This window comes from Oryx dammah, unplaced genomic scaffold, assembly GCF_014754425.2.
Source record: "Oryx dammah isolate SB20612 unplaced genomic scaffold, SCBI_Odam_1.1 HiC_scaffold_26, whole genome shotgun sequence".
Classification (NCBI taxonomy): Eukaryota; Metazoa; Chordata; class Mammalia; order Artiodactyla; family Bovidae; genus Oryx; species Oryx dammah.
This window is the reverse complement of record NW_024070210.1, coordinates 29,841,551-29,860,369: the sequence shown is the minus strand read 5'-3', so window position 1 is coordinate 29,860,369 and position 18,819 is coordinate 29,841,551. Positions and strand designations below refer to the sequence as shown.

The 18,819-nt window shown below is 36.7% G+C and overlaps 1 protein-coding gene across 2 annotated transcripts in view; it reads left to right on the top strand.

Moving 5' to 3' along the window:
- The window catches only part of MNAT1 (MNAT1 component of CDK activating kinase), a 226,251-nt gene that overhangs the window by 131,547 nt on the left and 75,885 nt on the right, over window positions 1-18,819 (top strand). For both annotated transcript variants that reach the window (XR_005718673.1, XM_040226320.1), the window contains one exon: window positions 5,760-5,881. Coding sequence is in view for 1 of the 2 variants with exons in the window: in XM_040226320.1 (XP_040082254.1) it covers window positions 5,760-5,881 (122 nt within the window). In the remaining variant the exon portion in view is untranslated. The remainder of the gene's footprint in view (window positions 1-5,759; window positions 5,882-18,819) is intronic.

Below are 18,819 nucleotides of genomic sequence, written 5' to 3'. Positions count from 1 at the left end.
GTCTTCTTCATTGCCTTGTTTTGTAGACTTTGCCTGACCTCAGAGGTCTCCCACAAGTTGCACTGTTTCAGTTTTCTCCCGTTCATCAATGCTTCCTCTTTTGATTTTCTGTAGTCCTTAAGTTCATACCATATCATTTGGTGCCACGTTAGATTTAGTTCAGATGTTAAATATCACTCCTGAATCATACAGTGTGACTTCTTTAATCTGAATCCATCTTTTCCTGATAATTTAGAATAATATCACACTTACTGTTTTGGTAGGAATATCACTTTGCATCCAGAAACTTTTAAACACTTTGCTACTAGTCACTTAAAAGCCTCTAACATTTTCCTCATATTGAGATATCTGGTCTCTTGATGATTTTCTTTAACTTAATTATGTCAGTGATTTGAGAAATTTGGCATCTATCACACACACACTTCCCTGGTGGCTCAGATGGTAAAGCGTCTGCCTACAATGTGGGAGACCCGGGTTCAGTCCCTGGGTCGGGAAATGGCAATCCACTCCAGTACTCTTGCCTGGAAAATCCCATGGATAGAGGAGCCTGGTATACTCCATGGGGTCGCAAAGAGTCAGACACGACTGAGCGACTTCACTTCACACACCAGTTTTGGGGGGAAAGATTGAATGTTAGGGGACTAGATTGACTAGGGACTAGGGGACTGTCATTTGTGAACTTTGTTTTCTCATTCTCAAGATAAATAGAATTATCACTAAATAATATTTCTTTCTTTCTAAATGCCATAATACATTTTTTTTCTTTTTGAACCTATGACATTTTGAACATATCTAAATTAATAGAATTTGTATAGAAATCTAGGACTTACTATATCAGGCTTAAATTGAGCAATGGTTATCTTATTGTCTAAAAATAGGATATTGAAAGACGGTGTGGTATGGTAGATCCCACACTGGACAGGAATTAGGAACTCTTTGTGACCTTAGGAGAAATTTACATTTTAGGAGTCTTAGTTTCTTTATCCATAAAATAAAAAAATTATGGGAAAAGAACACAGGCTTTAGAATCTGGCACCCTTTGCTTCTAATCCTCAACCTGCCATTAACTCCAGTGTGACCTTGCCTAGTCACATATCTAAACACCTATCTTTGTAAAGTAGAGATGATACTGTTTATCTCATAAAACTATTGTGAATATTAATGAAATACCACATTAAAAGCCTTTAGACTGTTGTCTGGCACTGAGTTAATAATGCTAATTGTTATTATTATATGAACTTTTATGTACGCACAAACTTGCAGAAAAGACTGGATTATATGACATAATAACTTCAGTAACTTGGGTATCCTTACTGATAGAGAATGATTACTTTTAATATGTTGACTACCAGTTTAATGACTTAAGAGAGTCTCTTTTTGTTTGAATATTGCCTTCCCTGAAAAGTATCCCGGCTCTTGGAATTATCCATTTTGTATTAGTTTTCCTGGGCCTTGCTTCCTAATTTATAATGTGAAAATAGAGTAATCAACATAGTCTAGATTACTGTGTTATGGGATAGGTATAATAGGTGACCTTTTAAAATTCTTATAGTTTTTTCTTTTACTTGTTCTCTTCTTTTTTTTTTAAACCCAAAACTGTGACAGGAATACTGGACTTCTGTATCACGTGGCAGGAGAATGCAGTACTTGGTAACTTATGAAGAAGACACTTTGAAATAGGGATGTCACAGTGCCACTCAGAATGTCCTGCTTAGGAAGACCCCTTTTTAACCTATGTAATACTCTGTACTCAGATTTGTTGTTCAGAAGTTGGATTACTGAGAGGTTATACAAGCTGTAGCTTGACAGTTTCAAGTTTATTTAGAAAGGCTGTGAAACATATGGAGGTTCAGGATTAAAATAATGTTAATGGTGTTTTCCTATATCTCATTTTTATCTTCTTTTTTAATGTGTATTATTTCAGCCACATAAATGAGCAAATTAAATATCTAAAACCTATTTTTAAAAATTGTGGTAAAATATACATAACATAAACTTTATCACTATTTTGAAGGGCATTCACAATGTGCACCCATCACCACCATTCATCTCCAAGATATTTTTATCTTCTCCACTTGAAACTCTGTACTCATTTAAATACTAATACTCATTTCAATACTAACTCATCCCTTGCCTCCCCACAGTCTCTGGCAGTCACCATTCTGCTTTCTGTCTCTATAATTTGACTACTCTAAGAACCTCATATAATTGAAATCATACAATATTTGTCCTTTTTGTGACTGGCTTATTTCATTTACTTAGCATAATGTCTTCAAGGTTCATCAGTGGTTTAGCACATATCAAATTTCTTTCCTTTTTAAGACTGAATAATATTCCATTATTCAAGCTGGATTTAGAAAAAGCATAAGGACCAGATATTAAATTGCCATTTTTAAGATCATTGAGAAAGCAAGAGAATTCCAGAAAAAAAATCTGCTCCTGCTTCGTTGACTATGCGAAAGCCGTTGACTGTGTGGATCACGGCAAACTGTGGGAAATTCTTAAAGAGACAGAGATACCAGGCCACCTTACATGTCTCCTGAGAAACTTGTATGCAGGTTAAGAAGAAACAGTTACATCCTTACATGGAACAACTGACTGGTTCAAAACTGGGATAAAGGTCCAACAAGGCTGTATATTGTTACACTGTTTATTTAACTTATTTGCAGTGTACATCATGGGAAATGCCAGGCTGGGTGAATCACAGACTGGAATCAAGATTGTCAGAAGAAATATCAGCAACTTTATATATGCAAGTGATACCTCTCTAATGACAGAAAGTAAAGAGGAACTAAAGAGCTTCAATGAGAAGTGAAAGAGGAGAGTCAGAAAACTGACTTAAGAAGAGCTCAACATTCAAAAAACGAAGATTATGGCATCCAGTCCCATCACTTCATGGTAAATAGAAGGGGGAAAAGTAGAAGCAGTGACACATTTTCTTTTCTTGGACTCCAAAATCACTGTGAACGATGATTGCAGCCATGAAATTAAAAGATACTTGGTCCTTGGAAGAAAAACTATGACAAACTTAGACACATACTAAAAATCAAAGACATCACTTTATCAAGAAAACTCCATATAGTCAAACTTAATGGTTTTTCCAGTAGTCCTGTACGAATGTGAGAGAAAGAAGGCTACGCACTGAAGAATAGATACTTTTGAACTGTGGTGTTAGAGAAGACTCTTGAAAATCCCTTGGACAGCAAGGAGATCCAACCAGTCAATCCTAAAGGAAACCAGTCCTGACTATTCATTGGAAAGACTGATGTTGAAGCTGAAACTCCAATACCTTGGCCACCTGATGTGAAAAGCTGACTCATTAGAAAAGACCCTGATGCTGGGAAAGATTGAAGGCAAAAGGAGAAGAAGGCAGCAGAGGGTGAGATGATTAGATAGCTCACTGACTCCATGGACATAAATTTGAGCAAACTCTGGGAGAGTGAAAGACAGGGAAGTCTGGTGTGGCATTCCATGGGGTCACAAAGAGTCGGACACGACTTAGTGACTGAACAGCAACAAAATATTCCATTATGTTGTATATCCTATTCATTAATTAATTGATGGAAACATGGGTTACTTTTATCTTTTGGCTATTGTGAATAATGCTGCTATGAGCACGACTGTTCAAGTTCTTGCTTTCCTTCCTTTTGGGTATAACCAAGAAATGGAGTTGTTAGCTCATATGGTAGTGCAGGTGCAAGTGTTAGTTGCTCAGTTGTGTCCGACTCTTTGCGACCCCATGACTGTAGCCTGTCTGTTCCTCTGTCCATGGATTTCTCCAGGCAGAAATACTGGAGTGGGTAGCCAGTCCCTTCCCCAGGAGATCTTCCCAACTCAGGGATCGAACCTGGGTCTCCTGCATTGTAGGCGGATTCTTTGCTGTCTGAGTCACCAGGAAAGCCTGGCTCATATTGTAATTTTATATTTAATCTTTTGAGGAATTGCTATCTGTTTTCCATAGTAACACCATTTTACATTCCCATCAGCAATGCACGTGAGTTCCAGTTTCTCCACATCCTTGCCAATACTTGTTATTTTATGTCTTTTTTGTTTTCGTTCTGGATAATAGGCATCCTAAATAGCTGTGGGTGTTAAGTGCTACGGTGGGGCCCTCTGTATTTGTGGGTTCCACATCTATGGATTCACCCAACCATGAATTCCATCTGGGTTTGGTCAATTTGTGGATGCAGAACCCAGGGATGAGGAATCTGGGGATGGAGTGGGCTGACTGTACTAGTATGCCATTTTATAAAGAGACTTGTGCATCTGCGAATGGATCTTGGCACCAGACCTCCCCTCCACCCCTAGAGATACTGAGGGATGACTGTATATCATTATAGTTTTGATTTGGATTTCCCTAATGACTAGTTATGTGAGTCATCTTTCCTTGTGCTTATTGGCCATTTGTGTATCTCTGGAGACATGTTTTTTCAAGTCCTTTCCCCAAATTTGGTGATGGACTTTTGAGGTCCCAGTGTCAGAGAAGCTATTAATATTATGTTAAACTAGATAAGATAATGTTACAGTATATTAAAGTTGTTGAAGAGAAAAACCATGAGTCATATACAGACATCTTCATTGTCTAATTCATCACTGCCTCAGCTGTGCTTGTAAGTCATGGTTTTTACCTTTTTTTCCTCCTCCTTTAAATAAAAGAGAAAACAATTGTTTTATGTATCCAACTTAGTAATATAGGGGAAAAAGAAAAGGAAACTAAGGGAGGTAATAAGAGAAATAAATTAAAAATTAGAAAATATTGGAACTAATAACTGTAAGAAACTAGTCTTTATTAGAAAGTTAGGACATAGAGAAACTGATGAGAATTCTACCAAGAAAAGTAACAGAACTATAGTTAGAATCATAAAACATGGACTGTAAAAAAATACACATATTCAAAAATTAGAATTCTATGCTCAGATTATAAATATGGAAATCTCAATGTAATGGTGCTATGTTGCTGAGTGGCATTTTATTTTGTATATTTTTAATCAAATATGGTCTTTTAATTTTAGTTTTCCAGTAGTTCTTTTCAGAAAAATATGCAGATATTTTATCCAACTTAGTTTTTAGCATAAACTTTTCTCATTTTTGTGTGTATGTGTAAGTAGACATCAAATACACACACTTGATAAGTAAGTTTACTTCCATTATGACTCAGAATAGACATTTCTGTGGCAAAACTTTGCACATAATAATTTCATTACTGTGCTCCCTATCTTAAGACTTTCAAGAAAGCACTAATTATCAAAATTATAATAGGAAAATGTGAGAATAGCTTATGCTTATATATTGGTGAATTCTGCCATTGACATTGGGCTTCCCTGGTGACTCAGATGGTAAAGAATCTGCCTGCAATGCAGGAGACCCAGGTTCGATCCCTGGGTCGAGAAGATCCTCCGGAGAAGGAAATGGCTATCCACTCCAGTATCCTTGCCTGGAAAATCCTATAGACAGAGGAGCTTGGCAGGCTATTGTCCATGTGATCGCAGAGTCAGACATGACTGAGCGACTAACACTTTTCACTTTGACTATTGACATTGAACAACTACTCTTTAAGGCTAAATTTGAATTTAATGATGGATTTCGTTTTCTTCCTTTAAATTATTTGTCTCTGTGTGTTAATGAGGATTTCAGTAATGTAATGAAAAACAGGTAATATTTTTAATGTGAGGAAATTTAGCTAATCTTTAAAAACTGCAAATAAGTAGTAATATGAAAGTAATATTTACAAGTATTATTTTCTTTCATTTTTCTAACAGGGTCAGCATATTTCATTAGCACCCATTCAAAAACTTGAAGAAGCTCTGTATGAATACCAACCACTGCAGATAGAGACATGTGGACCACAGGTTCCTGAGCTTGAGATGCTAGGAAGACTTGGGTAAGTGTCTAGAAGAACTTTTCATTGAGGAGCTGATGTTTAGGGCTTTGTTGTTTCTGCTTTTAACTGACACTTTAACATTGATAGATTCTGAATTTATAGAACTTTTCTCTTTTGTGAGAAATGAATGGTGCTTAATACTAAGTTGATATATTACTTTTTCCTACTGTCTTATTAGATCTTTTGAAATTGAATTGTACTAGTTCCCTTTTAAGGATGTCATTGGCAGACATACTGAAATAGCTCTTCATTTTTGCTCACTTTGTATTTTTTAGAAATAGGGGCTTCATTTATTAATAGTCAACTGTAAGCCATGAAAATACATTTGAACTCCTTGCCATGAAAAAGAGCAGATTTATTATCAGTTGCGTACAGTGAAATTATATTTATGAGAAATGAGCTGTAAAATATATTTTGTCAAAGGGTATGATATAGGACTGGCCTAATGGCTCAGAAGCTGTAGCATCCATTTTGGAAATGAACTTGGGGTTATGACTTTTGTGAGCCATGTAGATAATTATATTTTGTCTTGGGGGAACAAATGGGTATTTGTGTAATTGGAAAGTATAGGTACAAACTTTGTTGAATGGAGCACATTGGATCTTGATCTGCTGTCTCAATCTAAACTGTTGTATAATCTAAAAACAGTTATTTATTAATAAAATAAAATAGCTTAAAGAATATAATATGAAAAGAAAATAATGAATACAATGAAATGAAGAATAAAAAAAATGTAGAAAAGGGCCCCAACAACAAAAAGAAGATAGATGAAACAGATGGTAAAACCTACACGCATCTTCAAAACCACAACTGCAACCTTGAACATAGGGCATTGTATTTTGCATATGAACATGGAGGCTCCAAGTTGAAATTACTGTTAGAATCATAGATAATTTACTTATACACTATTTTCTTTAGTTTTATAGTCTCTTAAAAGTCCTGTAACCTCCAAGCATAAAGTAGAGAAGTAAAACGAAGCCTAAAACCCCCAATTGAGTTTGTGATAACAAAAGTATTAAATAATTGGCCCCGTTCTTGCTGATAAGCTCATCAGAGGTATTTTTTCTGATATTGCAGTTTTCACTTCTAGCATTTCCATTTCACTCCCCTTTGTAATCTCCATCTTTTTGTTGAAATTTCCTATTTGTACATATTATCCACTTTTTCCACTAGTTCCTTCAGCTTATTAATCATGTTATTTTCGAGTGCCTCTTTGATAGTTTCAGCGTGTCTGGGTTCAATTCTGTTGATTATTTTATGCCTTAATAATAGATTTGTTTTTCTTGCTTTCTTGTGTTTATTGAAATTTTGTTTGAATATTGGATAGTTTGTGCAACAAAACAGTAGAGACTTGAGATAAATAAAATCGATGGCTAGAAATATTTATGTCCCTTTTCCTGTCAGGCCATTAATGTAGAGAGTTGAGTATCAAGTCTGTAGTTTGATCTCAGTTTTGTTGTGCCTGAAGTTATCATCCATGTATCATAGGCTTCGAATTCTTCCAGCCATGATCTGTTGTGCCTAGTATGAGGCCTGGAGTGCTGGAGGGTTTTTCTTACCTAAAATTTTATTTGAATCTAAATAAAGGGTACAGGATCATGATTTTATTTTTTTTAAGTGGTTGGGGGACTTTCAATTATTACTATTTAGAATATAGTTAGTTCCAGGATTCTAGAAGTATATTTTTGTCTCTCTCAACAAAGACTGTGTAGTATATTCTGTATCCACAACAGTTAAGAGGACAAACTGTTTAGATTACTAGTTTGTATGTATTTCACAATTGACTATAAATTTCAGCTTTCTGTGGCTAACTAGTGGAGAAATCTCTAGGTCGTCAACAGTGATGTCAGAATTCCTAAAGAATCATTGACTTTTTCTTGATGTAAAAATATCTACCAAAATAAAATGTGTCTCATACCTTCCTTCTCTCCAGACTTTTATCTTAAGAAATGGATTGAATTCTATACAGACAATTTCATTTTGGGAACCAGAATTAATTAGCTTAGGTGGTCTCTTTGGTGACATGTTATGACTTCATACTTAACATTTGCCAGAATAAATCGTAAATTGATTTCTTATTTTACTACTTCATTTTCTTTTCTGGAATTATTATTTGAAGCCATATGCTTTCTTCTTTTTTAATAATTCCTATAGATATAAGATGTAATCTTATTTTCAGAAACACTTGGAAAAAAATGGAAGAAGTTGCTCAGTGAAGTGACTTTTCAAAGAATAATTTGGTATCTACAGAGGTACTACTCTTAAGGTACAAGGAATATAAACTTTAATTGACTTAAGGTTTAGTAGTTACATATCTCTTCTAAGGTTTGTCCATATCTTTGTTTCTTTGTTATAAGATTGCATCTACTAGGCCTAAGGTATCCCTTTACAATGAGCTCTCTTCCTTCCCATAAAACTCTTAACTTCTATTCTTCTCTTTCACTGTTACAACAAATTTTCCATTTTATATTATGTTTTCCTGTAGAGGAGACAAGTTCAGTTTCTCTAGAAGCAAATAGAGAATTAATTAACTACCTAATCTCCACTTCTTATATCTGTTTTGAAATCTGTATGACATGATGAAGTTAAGAATACTGCATTTTGTAGCTTCACATTAGTTGGTGCAAAACTATGGATGTGGACACTTTCCAAATAGTTTTAATTCTATAATTTTGGGAGTATGTGAAATAAGGTCTTGGGAGGCATTTTGTCTTCAAAGAACTACATTTGTGTCATGTATAACTGGAAAAAGGATAAAATTGAAAGTACATTGCCATGAGATTTTAAGAATTTTTACTGGATTTTTTCTTAAAGTCAGTTAAACTTGGGAAGTAGATGAAGAATAAATGAGAATCTCTCATTAAGGAGGGTATTATGAATATATAATAATAGTTCAGATTGCACTGGCAGTATTCTTGAGGTTTGCTCAAGGCAATATGTAAACATGTTTTATTAATTCTGTGCTAGTGGGAGCAAGCATTTGAGAAACTTAACTGCTAATTGACATTCCCCAGACTGCTGTTTTAGTGGGTTAGTTTAGTAAAGTCTCATTGATTGGCATTGTGAAAGTGTCTTTTTAATAATCAACTGGCTTTGTAGTTAATATTTTACTGCTTCCTAGCCAAAGAAGAGTATTTCCCTTAACTAATATAAACTACAAGCATTTATCAATTTAATTCATCGTATTATTTAGTCAAATATCACTACCATTTTAAATATCTGATTTATTTAATATGAACTTTTCATTCATGAACCTACTACAGACATAAGGACAAACATTTTATAGGATAAGCTATAATCTTTAAGCAGGATGTATATTTTTCACTTTTCCTTATTTGTGAATTTAAGTGGACCATTTGCTACCAGATTGCTGTAGAATAAAATTTAATCTTCATTTCTGTAGAACACTTTTGTATGTTTCTCTGTGGTAGAATGTTGTAGCCAAGTGCATACATTCATTTCTGTCTCTTCTGTTAACATAACTGATGTAAGTTCCATGCTATCAACTATGAGAGCTTTAGATAGACAAACTGTAATAGTTTAATATCTAGAGTCCTTACTAACCAGTTGATGAGATCATTTTCTTATTATTGTGAAATCAGTTGTGAAAAAAACTGTGCCCGTAATGACAGTATTGGATTAACTCAGTTAACTAGAACCTGGTGATAATTAGAAGAAAGTTTCTTGTTTGATCTCCATCAGCATCTGTCAATTTTGTTTTCTTTTGTGGCCATAGATGACATAGATAAAAATCAGATTGCCGAACAGAAGTAACTGACCTGTTAAAAATCCATATGGTTATTGGCAAAGCAATTAAAATGTTCATTCTTCAGGGAATAGGGTAGGGTATGCTGCTAACTCGCTTCAGTCGTGTCCGACTCTGTGCGACCTCATCGACGGCAGCCCACCAGGCTCCCCCGTCCCTGGGATTCTCCAGGCAAGAACACTGGAGTGGGTTGCCAGGAAAGACTACCAACAGTATATACTTCCCCAAAGAAGATATATAGGTGGCCAATAATCAGTCCTAAAGAAAATCAACCCTAAATATTCATTGGAAAGACTGATGCCGAATATCTAATACTTTGGCCACCTGATGCAAAAAGCTGACTCATTAGAAAAGACCCTAATGCTGGAAAGATTTAAGGCAAAAGGAGAAAAGGGCAGCAGAGGATGAGGTGGCTAGATAGCATCTTTGGCTAAATGGACATCAATTTGAGCAAACTCTGGGAAATAGTAGAGGACCGTGGAGCCAGTGTGCTGCAGTCACAAAGAGTTGGACACAACTTAACAACTGAACAATAACAAATATTTAGATTATTTTCCATTATAGGTTACTATAAGATATGAAACATAATTCCCTATACTATATAGTAAATCCTTGTTGCTTATCTATTTTATGTATAGTAGTTTGCATATGTTAGTCCCATATTCCTAATTTATCCCTCTCTGTTCTCTTTCCCCTTTGGTAACCATAAGTTTGGTTTCTGTGTCTGTGACTGTGTTTCTCTTTTGTCTCTGGATTAATTTGTATTATTTTTTAGATTCTACATTGTAAGTGATATATATTTGTCTTTGTCTGAATTAGTATGATATTCTCTAGGTCCATCTATGTCACAAATGGCAATATTTCATTCTTTTTTATGGCTGAGTAATGTTCCATCGTGGGTGCATATATATCCTTAGGTGTAAGATTGCTGGATCATATGGTACTTCAAAGTACCGCACAATTGCACTCATCTCACACACTAGCAAAGTAATGCTTAAATATTTCCAAGCCAGCTTCAACAATATGTGAACCATGAAAAGGCAGAGGAACCAGAGATCAAATTGCCAACATCCGCTGGATCATCAAAAAAGCAAGAGAGTTCCAGAAAAACATCTATTTCTGCTTTATTGACTGTGCCAAAGCCTTTGACTGTGTGGATCACAGAAAAATGTTTAAAATTCTTAAAGAGATGGGAATACCAGACCACCTGACCTGCCTCATGAGAAACCTATATGCAGGTCAGGAAGCAACAGTTAGAACTGGACATGAACAACAGACTGGTTCCACATAGGAAAAGGAGTACATCAAGGCTGTATAGTGTCACCCTGCTTATTTAAGTTCTGTGCAGAGTACATCATGCAAAATGCTGGCCTGGAAGAAGCACAAGCTGGAATCAAGATTGCTGGGAGAAATATCAATAACCTCAGATATGCAGATGACACCCCCCTTATGGCAGAAAGTGAAGAGGAACTAAAGAGCCTCTTGATAAAAGTAAAAGAAGGTAGTGAAAAAGTTGGCTTAAACCTCAACATTCAGAAAACGAAGATCATGGCATCTGGTTCCATCACTTCATGACAAATAGATGGGGAAACAGTGGAAACCGTGTCAGACTTTATTTTTTTGGGTTCCAAAATCACTGCACATGGTGATTGCAGTCATGAAATTAAAAGACACTTACTCCTTGGAAGGAAAGTTATGACCAACCTAGATAGCATATTAAAAAGCAGAGACATTACTTTGCCAACAAAGGTCTGTCTAGTCAAGGCTATGGCTTTTCCAGTGGTCAGGTATGGATGTGAGAGTTGAACTATAAGGAAAGCTGAGCACTGAAGAATTGATGCTTTTGAACTGTGGTGTTGGAGAAGACTCTTGAGAGTCTCTTGGAAGGGGACTTCTGGTAGGAAGATCCAACCAGTCCATCCTAAAGGAGATCAGTCCTGGGTGTTCATTGGAAGGACTGATGTTGAAGCTGAAACTCCAGTACTTTGGCCACCTGATGCCAAGAGCTGATTCGTTGGAAAAGACCCTGATGCTGGGAAGGATTGAGGGCAGAGGAGAAGGGGACGACAGAAGATGAGATGGTTGGATGGCATCACTGACTCGATGGACATGGGTTTGGGTGGACTCCGGGGGTTGGTGATGGACAGGGAGGCCTGGCGTGCTGCAGTTCATGGAGTCGCAAAGAGTCGGACACGACTGTGTGACTGAACTGAACTGATGGTAGCTCTATTTTTAGTTTCTTTAGAAACCTCCATATATTCTCTATAATGGCTGTACCAACTTACTTTGCAACAGGGTAGGAGGGTTCCCTTTTTTGCACACTCTCTCCAGCATTTGTTATTTGTAAGCTTTTTGATGGTAGCCATTCTGATGTGTATGAGGTGATACTTCATTGTGATTTTGATTTGCATTTCTCTAGTAATTAGCAATGTTGAGCATCTTTTCGTGTGGCTGTTGGCTAGCTGTATGTCTTCTTTGGAGAAATGTCTGTTTAGGTCTTCTGCCTATTTTTTGATTGGGTTGTTTGTCTTTTTGATACTGAGTTGTGTGAGTGGTTCATGTATTTTAGATATTAACCCCTTGTTGGTTGCATTGTTTGCAAGTATCTTCTCCCATTTGGTAGGCTGTTTTTTCATTTTATTTGTGGTTTCCTCTACTGTGCAAAAGTATTTAAGTTTGATTAGGTCCCATGCATTTACTTTAGCTTATTTCTTTTTCCTTGGGAGACTGATTTTAGAAAATATTGCTACAATTTATGTCAAGAATGTCTGGCCTGTGTTCTCTTCTAGGGATTTTAATTTTGTCATGTCCTATATGTTGGTCTTTAAACCATTTTGAGTTTATTTTTGTTTAGAGTTTGAGGGAGTGTTACAATTTCATTGATTTTATATTTAGCTGTGTAGCTTTTTCAGCCACTCACTGAAGAGACTATCTTTTCTCATTGTATATTCTTGCCATTTTTGTTGCAGATTAATTGACCTTAGATGTGTAGGTTTATTTCTGGGCCCTCTCTTCTGTTCCATTAATCTACATGTCTGTTTTTGTGCCTGTACCATGCTGTTTTGATTACTGTAGCTTTATTGTCTGAAATCTGGAAGGTTTATGCCAAACTTGCAGCTACTTTTCTTGGTCATTCTTTTGCTCTTAAAAATTGATAAATTGGAATTTTATATGTCACAAATTTGAGATGAGATATTGAACATATTCTAAAAATTTTTTGTTTTAACATTCGTGTTGTCTTCCTCCTTAAGCCTTCTTCATTGTTGCCAGAGAAAACTTTCTAATACATCAATCTGGCCATGTCTCTATATTAGTAATATCCTTTAGTGGCTTGTCATTATGTGCATAATCTGACTCCTGTCTACCTTCCTAGCATATGCCCCAGTCCTCTCATCGTGGTGTTTCTTAAGAACCTTATGGTGTCTCACAGTTTTGTGCCATTGCTTGTGCTGTTTGATCTCCTTAGGAAACTCTTTACCTTTATGATTGTGGCATAGCCTCAGTAATTTCTTTCCCTCTTAACCCTATGTATGTATTTTCAGTTGTCTGTTTTTGCCATATATTCTCTCTTCTACTGGAGTAAATTTTTACTTATTTTTATGTCAGCCATATCGTATGATCACTAACCTTCAAAATTTAAAGTTTATCTTATATTGTTAATGCTGTGAAATTATTCAAAATAATGATATTTCCTTTTTTTTCTTTTTTGGACTTTTTATGGGCATCATTTATTTTGAACATGTTTTTATTTTAATTGAAATGTTGTTGATTTAAAATTTTATGTTAATTTCTGGTTACAGCATAATGATTGAGTATTTTTATAGATTGTATTCTCTTTAAAGTTATTACTAAATAATGGCTATGTTTCTTTTTGCTGTACACTATATCTTTGTTCCTTATCCATTTTATACATAATACCTTTTTTCTTTTTAATTAATTTATTTTTTATTGAAGGATAATTGCTTTACAAAATTTTGTTGTTTTCTGTCAAACCTCAACATGGATCAGTCATAGGTATACACATATCCTCTCCCTTTTGAACCTCCCTCCCATGTCCCACCCCATTCCACCAATTTAGATTGATACAGACCCCCTGTTTGTGTTTCCTGAACCATACAGCAAACTCCAATTGGCTATCTATTTTACATATGGTAATATGTTTCCATGTTACTCTTTCCATACATCTCACCCTCTCCTCCCCTCTCCTCATGTCCATGAGTTTATTCTCTATGTCTGTTTCTCCATTGCTGCCCTGTAAACAAGTTCTTCAGTACCATTTTTCTAGATTCCATATATATACATTAGAATATGATGTTTATCTTTCTCTTTCTGACTCACTTCACTCTGTATAATAGGTTCTAGCTTCATCCACCTCATCAGAATTGACTTAAATTTGTTCTTTTTTATGGCTGAGTAATATTGCATTGTGTATCAGTTCAGTTCAGTTCAGTCGCTCAGTTGTGTCCGACTCTTTGTGACCCCATGAATCGCAGCATGCCAGGCCTCCTTGTCCATCACCAACCCCCGGAGTTCACTCAGACTCATGTCCATCGAGTCCGTGATGCCATCCAGCCATCTCATCCTCGGTCGTCCCCTTCTCCTCCTGCCCCCAATCCCTCCCAGCATCAGAGTCTTTTCCAGTGAGTCAACTCTTCACATGAGGTGGCCAAAGTACTGGAGTTTCAGCTTTAGCATCATTCCTTCCAAAGAAATCCCAGGGTTGATCTCCTTCAGAATGGAGTGGTTGGATCTCCTTGCAGTCCAAGGGACTTTCAAGAGTCTTCTCCAACACCACAGTTCAAAAGCATCAATTCTTTGGCACTCAGCCTTCTTCACAGTCCAACTCTCACATCCATACATGACCACTGGAAAAACCGTAGCCTTGACTAGACGGACCTTAGTCGGCAAAGTAATGTTTCTGCTTTTGAATATACTATCTAGGTTGGTCATCACTTTTCTTCCAAGGAGTAAGCATCTTTTAATTTCATGGCTGCAGTCACCATCTGCAGTGATTTTGGAGCCCCCCAAAATAAAGTCTGACACTATTTCTACTGTTTCCCCATCTATTTCCCATGAAGTGATGGGACCAGATGCCATGATCTTCGTTTTCTGAATGTTGAGCTTTAAGCCAACTTTTTCACTCTCCTCTTTCACTTTCATCAAGAGGCTTTTTAGCTCCTCTTCACTTTCTGCCATAAAGGGGGTGTCATCTGCATATCTGAGGTTATTGATATTTCTCCCGGCAATCTTGATTCCAGCTTGTGTTTCTTCCAGTCCAGTGTTTCTCATGATGTACTCTGCATATAAGTTAAATAAGCAGAGTGACAATATACATTCTTGATGTACTCCTTTTCCTATTTGGAACCAGTCTGTTGTTCCATGTCCAGTTCTAACTGTTGCTTCCTGACCTGCATACAGATTTCTCAAGAGGCAGGTTAGGTAGTCTGATATTCCCATCTCTTTCAGAATTTTCCACAGTTTATTGTGATCCACACAGTCAAAGGCTTTGGCATAGTCAATAAAGCAGAAATAGATGTTTTTCTGGAACTCTCTTGCTTTTTCGATGATCCAGTGGATGTTGGCATTTGATCTCTGGTTCCTCTGCCTTTTGTAAATCCAGCTTGAACATCAGGGAGTTCACGGTTCACGTATTGCTGAAGCCTGGCTTGGAGAATTTTGAGCATTACTTTACTAGCATGTGAGATGAGTGCAATTGTGCGGTCGTTTGAGCATTCTTTGGCATTGCCTTTCTTTGGGATTGGAATGAAAACTGACCTTTTCCAGTCCTGTGGCCACTGCTGAGTTTTCCAAATTTGCTGGCATATTGAGTGCAGCACTTTCACAGCATTATCTTTCAGGATTTGAAACAGCTCCACTGGAATTTCATCACCTCCACTAGCTTTGTTCGTAGTGATGTTTTCTAAGGCCCACTTGACTTCACATTCCAAGATGTCTGGCTCTAGATTAGTGATCACATCATCATTATTACCTGGGTTGTGAAGATCTTTTTTGTACAGTTCTTCCATGTATTCTTGCCACTTCTTCTTAATATCTTTACCAGTTCATCTGTTGATGGACATCTAGGTTGCTTCTATGTTCTAATTATTGTATATAGTGCTGCAATGAACATGGGACACATGTGTCTTTTTTAGTTTTGATTTCCTCAGAGTATATGTTTAGGAGTGGGATTGCTGGGTCATACGTTGGTTTTATTCCTAGTTTTTTAAGGAATCTCCATATTGTCTTCCATAGTGACTGTATCAATGTACATTCCCACCAACAGTGCAAGAGCGTTCCCTTTTCTTCACACCCTCTCCAGCATTTATTGTTTATAGACTTTTTGATGATGGCCAATCTGATTGGTGCGAGGTGATATCTCATTGTAGTTTTGATTTGCATTTCTCTAATAATGAGAGATGTGAGAGTTGGATTGTGAAGAAGGCTGAGCCCCCCAAAAATTGATGCTTTTGAACTGTGGTGTTGGAGAAGGCTCTTGAGAGTCCCTTGGACTGCAGGGAGATCCAACCAGTCCATTCTGAAGGAGATCAACCCTGGGATTTCTTTGGAAGGAGTGATGCTGAAGCTGAAGCTCCAGTACTTTGGCCACCTCATGCAAAGAGTTGACTCATTGGAAAAGACTCTGATGCTGGGAAGGATTGGGGACAGGAGGAGAAGGGGACGACCGAGGATGAGATGGCTGGATGGCATCACTGACTCCATGGACCCGAGTCTGAGTGAACTCTGGGAGTTGGTGATGGACAGGGAGGCCTGGCGTTCTGTGGTTCATGGGGTTGCAAAGAGTCGTATATCACTGAGCAACTGAACTGAATAATGAGAGATGTTGAGCATCTTTTCATCTGTTTGTTAGCCATCTGTATGTTTTCTTTGGAGAAATGTCTGTTTAGGTCTTTTCCCCACTTTTTGATTGGGTTGTTTGTTTTTCTGGCTGCTTATATATTTTGGAAATTAATCCTTTGCCATTTTTTCATTTGCTATTATTTTCTCCCATTCTGAAGGCTTGTCTTTTCACCTTGCGTATAGTTGCCTTTGCTGTGCAAAAGCTTTTTAAGTTTAATCAGGTCCCACTTGTTTACTTTTGTTTTTATTTCCATTATTCTAGGAGGTGGGTCATAGAGGATTTTGCTTTGATTTATGTCATTGAGTGTTCTGCCTATATTTTCCCCAGGATGATTTATAGTTTCTGGTCTTATATTTAGGTCTTTAATCCATTTTGAGTTGTATCTTTGTGTATGGTGTTAAGAAGTGTTGTAATTTCATGTAATTTACATGTAGCTGTCTAGTTTTCCCAGCACCATTTATTGAAGAGGTTGTCTTTGCCTCATTGTATATTCTTGCCTCCTTTGTCAAAAATAAGGTACCCATAGGTGCATAGGTTTATTTCTGGGCTTTCTATCATGTTCCATTGGTCTATATTTCAGTTTTTGTGCCAGTACCATACTGTCTTGATGACTGTAGCTTTGTCGTATAATCTGAAGTCAGGAAGATTGATTTCCTCCAGCTCCATTCTTCTTTCTTAAGACTGTTTTGGCTATTCAGGGTCTTTTTTGTTTCCATATGAACTAGGAAATTTTTTGTTCTAGTTCTGTGAAAAATGCTGACTTAGTGAGTCCTTTGGACTGCAAGGAGATCCAACCAGTCCATCCTAAAGGAGATCAGTCCTGGGTGTTCACTGGAAGGACTGATGTTGAAGCTGAAACTCCAGTACTTTGGCCACCTGATGTGAAGAGCTGACTCATTGGAAAAGACCCTGATGCTGGGAAAATTGAGGGCAGGAGCAGAAGGGGATGACAGGGGATGAGATGGTTGGATGGCTTCACCGACTCAATGGACATGGGTTTGGGTGGACTCTGGGAGTTGGTGATGGACAGGAAGGCCTGGCATGCTGTGGTTCATGGGGTCACAATGAGTTGGACACGACTGAGTGACTGAACTCAACTGAACTGAACTGATGTTGAAGTAAGTTCCTTCTGTGCCCATTTTTTGAAGAGTTCTAATCATAAATGGATGCTGAATTTTGTTAAAGGCTTTTCCTGCACCTATTGAGATGATCATATGGTTTTTATCATTCAATTTGTTATTATGGTGTATCACATTGATTGATTTGCATATATTGAAGAATCCTTGCTTTCCTGGAATAAACCCAGCTTGATCATGGTGTGTGAGCTTTTTGATGTGTTTTTGAATTGTTTGCTAAAATTTTGTTGAGGAATTTTGCATCTATGTTTATCAGTGATATTGGCTTATAGTTTTCTTTTTTTGTGTTGTCTTTGTCTGGTTTTGGTATCAGCGTGATGCTGGCCTTGTAGAATGAGTTTGGAAGTGTTCCTTCCTCTGCAATTTTTTGAAAGTTTTAGAAGGATAGGCATTAGCTCTTCTCTAAATGCTTGGTAGAATTCTCCTGTGAAGCCATTTGGCCCTGGGCTTTTGTTTTTTGGGTGGATTTTTGATCACAGCTTTAATTTCAGTCCTTGTAATTGGGTTGTTCATAATTTCTATTTCTTCCTGGTTCAGTCTTGGAAGATTGAAGTTTTCTAAGAATCTGTCCATTTCTTCCAGGTTATCCACTTAATTGCCGTATAGTTGTTCTTAATAGTCTCTTATAATCCTTTGTATTTTGGCACTGTCTGTTGTAACCTCTCCTTTTTCATTTCTAATTTTGTTGATTTGATTCTTCTCTCTCTCTCTTTTTTTTTTTTTTTTGATGAGTCTGGCTAAAGGTTTGTCAGTTTTGTTTATCTTCTCAAAAAACCAGCTTTTAGTTATATTAATCTTTACTATTGTTTCTTTCATTTCTTTTTCATTTATTTCTGCTTGGATTTTTAGAATTTCTTTCCTTTTACTTATTTTGGGTTTTTTTTGTTCTTCTTTTCCCAGTTGTTTTAGGTGTAAGTTTAGGTTGTCTGTTTGATGTTTTTCTTGCTTCTTGAGATAGGATTGTATTGCTATGAATTTCCCTCTTAGAACTGCTTTTGCTGCATCCCATAGTTTTTGAGTTGTCATGTTTTTATTGTCATTTGTTTCTAGAAATTTTTGGATTTTTTTTTTTCTTCAGTAACCTGTTGGTTGTTTAGAAGTGTGTTGTTTAATCTCCATGTGTTTGTGTTTCTTACAGTTTTTTTCTTGTAATTGATATCTAGTCTCATAGCGTTGT